This window comes from Clinocottus analis, unplaced genomic scaffold, assembly GCF_023055335.1.
Source record: "Clinocottus analis isolate CAN_PGR_092001 unplaced genomic scaffold, fCliAna1.0.p SCAF_4, whole genome shotgun sequence".
In the NCBI taxonomy this organism is placed as follows: Eukaryota; Metazoa; Chordata; class Actinopteri; order Perciformes; family Cottidae; genus Clinocottus; species Clinocottus analis.
The window spans coordinates 300,001-307,500 of NW_027176153.1; the positions used below are offsets into that span (position 1 = coordinate 300,001).

The window sequence follows — 7,500 nt, forward strand, 5'->3', positions numbered from 1 at the left end:
ACTTAGTATCTCATAGTGATGACTTAGTATCTCATAGTGATGACTTAGTATCTCGTAGTGATGACTTAGTATCTCGTAGTGATGACTTAGTATCTCATAGTGATGACTTAGTATCTCATAGTGATGACTTAGTATCTCATAGTGATGACTTAGTATCTCATAGTGATGACTTAGTATCTCGTAGTGATGACTTAGTATCTCGTAGTGATGACTTAGTATCTCGTAGTGATGACTTAGCATCTCGTAGTGATGACTTAGCATCTTGTAGTAATGGCTCAAAATATCAGAAAATTAACTGAACAATGAACTGTATCTTACATTGATGGGTTAAATAATAAAAAGAAATTCATAAATATTCATATTTCGTACATTCATTCTATAATATTGATAACATATAAAATACTGGTGCCCAGTTTTAACCACTCTGCGACCGACTGAGCCTCATACGTCATACACACACACACACACACACACACACACACACACACACACACACACACACACACACACACACACACACCTCTCCTTTCGGGTAGCGGTAGCGATACTTGTCCTGGTCCCTCAGTGCAAACTCCTCCGGGTAATTCTCCTGAATCGCCTCATACGTCATGTCCTCACAAACCCCCTAAGACACAAACACAACCGTTTGAAAACACACAACCCCCCCTCCTCACACACGCACACACGCATGCACACACACACTCACGGCGTCTATCTCGTTGAGGGCCTTCCACTGCTCGTACGGGACCCCCAGGGCCTCGGCGGTCTGGATGGTCCTCTTCATGTGACTCGTCCAAACCTTCAGGTCCATGATGGACTGCCCACGCATGTAGAGCCCCAGGGCACTGGCAAACTGCACACACACACACACACACACACACACAGGTGAGAATAAGACACAGGAAGTGGATGTGACGGAACAGGAAGTAACCACCCTGACCTTTGCCCCGCGAGGCGACAGTCCCGAGTCTCCCCCGATGCGGCCCACCAGGTTGAGCTCGCTCTCCCCGTGGCGGCACAGGTAGATGCACCTGGGGGTGACGTGGATGTTCATGAGGTAGTACACGATCCTGCTCTGGATGTGGTCCTGGACCCGGTTCACCAGGTACCTGCTGCCCACGTTGAAGATCTTGATGTAGGACAAGTTCCTGCGTTAAGACACAATGAGGGATATCACTTCCATGTCTATATATATATATATACACATATAATAAGGACATAGTATCTCATAGTAATGACGTATTAAAACTAGTTTTTATTCTCAAACAAAGGAAGTAGTGAGTATTTTTTGCGGCGGTTCTTTGGTTCTTTCAATATATTGATCATTGCTCTCCTACATGTGAACCCAACACGCGACCACCTTCCTCCACGTCACCACTTACTGTTTGCCGTGAGGTGGATGTCTCTACGTACCTGTCCTTGTTGTCGTCCAGCGGGACGTAGGTCACCTTGTAACATTCAATCCTCTTCAGGAAGTCGGCCACGGCCTCCTCCTTGTCGCAGTCCACGTAGTCAGGACTGCTCAGCTTCACCTGCTGTGCAGACATCCAACACGCTCCAGCTTTGTTCTCACAAGACAAGACAAAACATATCTATTGTTCCTTTCCTCATCAATATGCCAAAAGACAACTTGACCGGTGTCATGTATGAGTTGTGAACTTACATCATGTCAAACGTCTCCAGAAGTTATCAAACCAGACATATTTACCAGAAACATTTCTTAAATGGTGGACGTTTGTAACGCTGAACTTCCACATGAAGGACATCAAGTCAGAGATGAGCGGAAGCAGCAGGAACTGCATCTGTTCACTCCGCTTTGGAGCTAACGCACTGGAGACTCTGCAGAATGCTGCTGTGACCAGTTCACCCAGTGACACACCACAGACCTACTGGGAGCTCTGGCCCCTCCCCAGTGACACACCACAGACCTACTGGGAGCTCTGGCCCCTCCCCAGTGACACACCACAGACCTACTGGGAGCTCTGGCCCCTCCCCAGTGACACACCACAGACCTACTGGGAGCTCTGGCCCCTCCCCAGTGACACACCACAGACCTACTGGGAGCTCTGGCCCCTTCCTAGTGACACACCACAGACCTACTGGGAGCTCTGGCCCCTCCCCAGTGACACACCACAGACCTACTGGGAGCTCTGGCCCCTCCCCAGTGACACACCACAGACCTACTGGGAGCTCTGGCCCCTCCCCAGTGACACACCACAGACCTACTGGGAGCTCTGGCCCCTCCCTAGTGACACACCACAGACCTACTGGGAGGTCTGGCCCAAAACAGCTTGTAGCTCAAACTACTCGCACGCGCGCGCGCGCGCACACGCACACACGCACACACACACACACACACACACACACACACACACCACTTACTTTAATATTCGCGGCAATGATTTCTGGATCGTCACATATCGACTCCACAAAGAAAACCTGGACGGGAGAGAAGAGAGGACAGCATGTTGTGTTGTTATGTTGTGTTGTTATGGTGTTATGTTATTATAATGTCATGATGTTATGTTGTTACATCGTGACGATGTTATGATATGTTGTTATCATGTTATAATGTTATGATGTTATGTTGAAGTGAAACCAGTGAATGACAAACAAGAACAGACCTTGTAACCGTTTTCCTCGGCGAACTGCAGGATGACCTCTCTGCGCTCCAGCGTGGTGTTGGTGGCATCAAACACCTGAAGGAGGAAGTGTGGAAAACAAAAAGCACACTTCTGATCTGCATGTTGGTGTGCAAATATCATGAGATCTGCACAGACCATAAAATACACCTGGAGAGTTGAGGTTTAGGGATCCTAACCTAAGAAATGTAAAAACTCCAGTTAAAGCTGCATTCTCTCTCCTGACCACCAGGGGGCGACTCCTCTGGTTGTATAGAAGTCTATGCTTCATGTGTTAAAGCTGCATTCTCTCTCCTGACCACCAGGGACAACTCCTCTGGTTGTATAGAAGTCTATGCTTCATGTGTTAAAGCTGCATTCTCTCTCCTGACCACCAGGGGGCGACTCCTCTGGTTGTATAGAAGTCTATGCTTCATGTGTTAAAGCTGCATTCTCTCTCCTGACCACCAGGGGGCGACTCCTCTGGTTGTATAGAAGTCTATGCTTCATGTGTTAAAGCTGCATTCTCTCTCCTGACCACCAGGGGGCGACTCCTCTGGTTGTATAGAAGTCTATGCTTCATGTGTTAAAGCTGCATTCTCTCTCCTGACCACCAGGGACAACTCCTCTGGTTGTATAGAAGTCTATGCTTCAAGTGTTAAAGCTGCATTCTCTCTCCTGACCACCAGGGGGCGACTCCTCTGGTTGTATAGAAGTCTATGCTTCATGTGTTAAAGCTGCATTCTCTCTCCTGACCACCAGGGGGCGACTCCTCTGGTTGTATAGAAGTCTATGCTTCAAGTGTTAAAGCTGCATTCTCTCTCCAGACCACCAGAGGGCGCCTCCTCTGGTTGTATAGAAGTCTATGCTTCATGTGTTAAAGCTGCATTCTCTCTCCTGACCACCAGGGGGCGACTCCTCCGGTTGTATAGAAGTCTATGCTTCATGTGTAAAGCTGCATTCTCTCTCCTGACCACCAGGGGGCGACTCCTCTGGTTGTATAGAAGTCCTTCATGTGGTAAACATGTTGACTACAGCTTTAAGGGGCGTGTCCTCACCACCACCTGGCCCTGCTCTCTGGTGAAGTAGTCGCACACGTCCTTCAGGGCGGCGACGGCACAAGCTCTGTGCAGAGAAGCAGAAAAACATCAATGACGCAGTATTTGTACACTCTGTACAGTATTAGTGCACGCTGTACAGTGTTAATACATGCTGTACAGTATTAGTACACGCAGCCGCTGCATACTTGCGTATCTTCATGGCCTCGGCGTTGTCGGCTCTGAAGAACTCAAAGCTGTTGTAGGAGCGCGTGGCGTCTCTCCGGTACTGGCCCACGTTGAACACTGACATCATAGAAACCAGGTTCAGGGAACCAGTAACTGACCAGTCACTGACCAGTCACTGACTGGAGGCCGACTCACCTTTAGTGGTGACTCCGATCCAGTTCAGGTACCTGGTGAGCTTCTTGGAGATGTAGGTCTTCCCTCTGGCCGGGAGCCCCACCATCACGATCATGGTGGGGGAGTTGGTGAACTGAGGCACAGAGGCTGAAACACACACACACACACACACACACACACACACACACACACACACACACACACACACACACACACACACATCAAACCGTGGCTTCTTCTTCTCTCCCATCAGTCACCTCCCTCAGATGGACCCACCGGCCTAAAGTAACATCACACGAGGGCTCCAGGTGTATTAACACACGAGGGCTCCAGGTGTATTAACACACGAGGGCTCCAGGTGTACTAACACACGAGGGCTCCAGGTGTACTGACACACGAGGGCTCCAGGTGTACTAACACACGAGGGCTCCAGGTGTACTAACACACGAGGGCTCCAGGTGTACTAACACACGAGGGCTCCAGGTGTACTAACACACGAGGGCTCCAGGTGTACTGACACACGAGGGCTCCAGGTGTACTAACACACGAGGGCTCCAGGTGTACTAACACACGAGGGCTCCAGGTGTACTGACACACGAGGGCTCCAGGTGTACTAACACACGAGGGCTCCAGGTGTACTAACACACGAGGGCTCCAGGTGTACTAACACACGAGGGCTCCAGGTGTACTAACACACAGGATGTTCTACCTGCACTGCAGCAGCGTCGTTGTTTGTGATTAAATACGACTGCAGATGTAAAAGCAGGAACACAACCAGCAGTTCACTCTGTGAGAAAGACGTCACGAGTAAACCAGCAAATGCGGATGGAATCCAACAAAAGGTGTATTACCGCCACCTGTACAGATACACACACATCTGTACACACACACACCATAAGAAGCCTTCAGATCTGGGATTGACAGTGTCAGGTGACATGTTGTCACGGTGACCGTTTGGGGTGAACGTCCCTCAGGTCTGTCACACATAGAGGGACACACACACACACAGCAGCGGGACGAGTCTGTCTGTCTGTCTGTCTGTCTGTGTCTGTGTGTCTGTCTGTCTGTCTGTCTGTCTGTCTGTCTGTCTGTGTGTTTTACTCACAGCCTCTGCGTTGGCTCAGCCTGCTCTTCAACCACGGACCCCATGTCTTCTCCAGAGGGTTCTGAGTGAGCGTCCTTTGTGACATGGCGTCAACATTCAAGTGTGAGTGTGTGTGTGTGTGTGTGTGTGTGTGTAAAACCTCTGTATGTGTGTGAAACGCCTGTATGTGTGTGTGACTGGACAACGCTCTCCAGGTGAGCAGACTGATTTTGAACAAGTCAGCTGTCGGTCATGAGAGGGGGAGGAGCTTGAGCCCGCCTGATGGGAGAGGCTCTGATTGGTCGGTTCCACCGTCACTCACTCAGTACAAGAGGGCAACGACCACGATGAGCGTCAGGTGATGTCCAAAGAATCAATCTCTCTCTCTCTCTCTCTCTCTCTCTCTCTCTCTCTCTCAGTTCAGTGGTGTCATTTTATGAATGTGAAACCTGGACTGAACTTCTTCTCCCTGACATAAGCAGCTCCGCCCGCTGCATCCTGGGCCGCCGCCGTGGAAATGAAACGCTACTTCCTGCTGACAGTTATGGCAACGCAGCACCAGTCTTCACCATAACTCAGTATTAGTTATTATCATTATCAATGAAAATAATAGCAAAGTTATAATACCCAGCGAGCTGTAGTTTTCCCACCCCTGAGCGAGAACCTGGAACCTTGAACCTAGAACCTGGAACCTAGAACATGATGGTTTATTCATGAAATCTTTCTCACAGAGTGAACTGCTGGTTGTGTTCCTGTTTTTACATCTGCAGTCGTATTTGTTTTACAAACAATGACACTGATGTCATCGTGTCACAGCTCTTCCTCTGCTGCTCTGCTTCAGCTGAAGCTGCTTTAAGAGACTTTCATCCAATCAGATTGTCTCTACGGGAGCAGAGCAGTTTAACCCTTTGCAGGTCAAAGGACACGGGGAGCGGACGTTGTGGTGATGTCATGGACTTCCACCAATCAGAGCTTTGGTAGACCAGCTGGGCGTGTTCTTGACATGTAAGCGCCTGAGAGGTGGTGGGGACGCGTTACAGAGGTTGTGTGCATCTGGTGAGTGAACTGCTGGTTGTGTTACTGTTTTTACATCTGCAGTCGTATTTCATCATGAAGCCACAGCTGCTGCTGGTCGAGCCCGAGACGTCTTGTGTGTTTCTACTTGTAGTTTACAGACCTGGTGCTGATTTATTCATGTGTGTTTATGAATATATATTTTTGTAAATGTATGTGTAGCTGCATCCTTTGTTCTTTTACTACTGGTTTATATGTGTTATAAATAATCTTTATTGTTATCAACCACACACGTTTTGTTCATATTAAACGTGAGAGTAGTGAACAGCGTTAAGTATTAAACTACATAAATAATAATGTTTTACAACACAAGGTGTTTGTGTCACATCAGAGAGCCAATCAGCTCGCTGTGGGGACAGCAGTCGTTTCCCATCATGCACTTGGCCAGGCAGGCGGCACCTCGCTCTCGTGAGATCATCGCTGACCACGTGTGCACAACATCAGAGCAAGATGGACACTAATCTACCCAGCATGCATTGCACTCCGAACTCACTCATCTCCAACGAACCATGCACACACACACACACACACACACACACACACACACACACACACACACACACACACACACACACCTATCTCCCCTCACCTGTGCTGTCACACCTCATGCGTTGCAGCAGCTTCTCTCTCCTTCTGGACTCCATGAGAGCTCTTAAGGACACGAGGACACGAGGACACTCCTAGAACCTCTCTCTCTCTCTCTCTCTCTCTCTCTCTCTCTCTCCCCCCTCCCCCAAAATAGCCCGGGCCCCCCTGCCCTCTCACCCCGGCAGCACGCGCTGTTCCCACAGCGCCCCCCCCCCCCCCCCTCCCCCAGCAGCTCCACACACTTACATAAGAACATGTGTGCGCGTGCAGTACAGCGCGCGCATGAGTGTGAATGAACGCGCCAGTGGGTGTGTTTGTTTTGCTGTGGCGTCAGCGCGCTGGGGCGGGGACGACGTGGCCTCGCGCTCCACTCGGTGAATAATGCGCGTGCCTAAGAGTTGGCGTCACAGGGGCGCGCACACGCAAACAGTCGCTATAGCTGCGACAGGAATGAATGAATGGGGAAGTGGTTAATGTGGGAGCGCGCGCACGTTACATGAAGTGCTGTTTAACGCGGACACGGACCTCCGACGACAGTGCGCGTGCGCGTGCTGCTATCACTCACCGTGCGGCCGCTGGAACCGGAGCGCGCGCCTCGAACCGCCCGGTTGCTCGGTCCGGTGTGACGTCACCGCCGCTCCGTCCATCTTCCAGATCTATTCCAGGAGAGTGTGTGAGCGCGTGTGTGTGTCTGTCTGTGTGTGTGTCTGTGTGAGTGTGATGCGTGCGTCGC

General features: G+C 50.2%; 1 protein-coding gene across 2 annotated transcripts in view; it reads right to left on the minus strand.

Moving 5' to 3' along the window:
• The window catches only part of si:dkey-96f10.1 (6-phosphofructo-2-kinase/fructose-2,6-bisphosphatase), an 11,511-nt gene that overhangs the window by 3,720 nt on the left and 291 nt on the right, over positions 1-7,500 (minus strand). Inside the window, exons 1-10 of one of the 2 annotated variants that reach the window (XM_068597016.1) lie at positions 7,333-7,500; positions 4,043-4,168; positions 3,868-3,964; positions 3,680-3,746; positions 2,625-2,699; positions 2,383-2,439; positions 1,414-1,535; positions 941-1,148; positions 707-853; positions 521-625 (exon numbers count right to left, since the gene is read on the minus strand). The exon at positions 7,333-7,500 is cut by the window's right edge and continues 291 nt beyond it. In XM_068597016.1, coding sequence (XP_068453117.1) covers positions 521-625; positions 707-853; positions 941-1,148; positions 1,414-1,535; positions 2,383-2,439; positions 2,625-2,699; positions 3,680-3,746; positions 3,868-3,964; positions 4,043-4,168; positions 7,333-7,414 — 1,086 coding nt within the window. In that variant the 5' untranslated portion in view covers positions 7,415-7,500. Of the gene's footprint in view, positions 1-520; positions 626-706; positions 854-940; positions 1,149-1,413; positions 1,536-2,382; positions 2,440-2,624; positions 2,700-3,679; positions 3,747-3,867; positions 3,965-4,042; positions 4,169-5,126; positions 5,478-7,332 lie in introns of those variants that run through there. The other variant, XM_068597017.1, reaches the window with a different exon arrangement.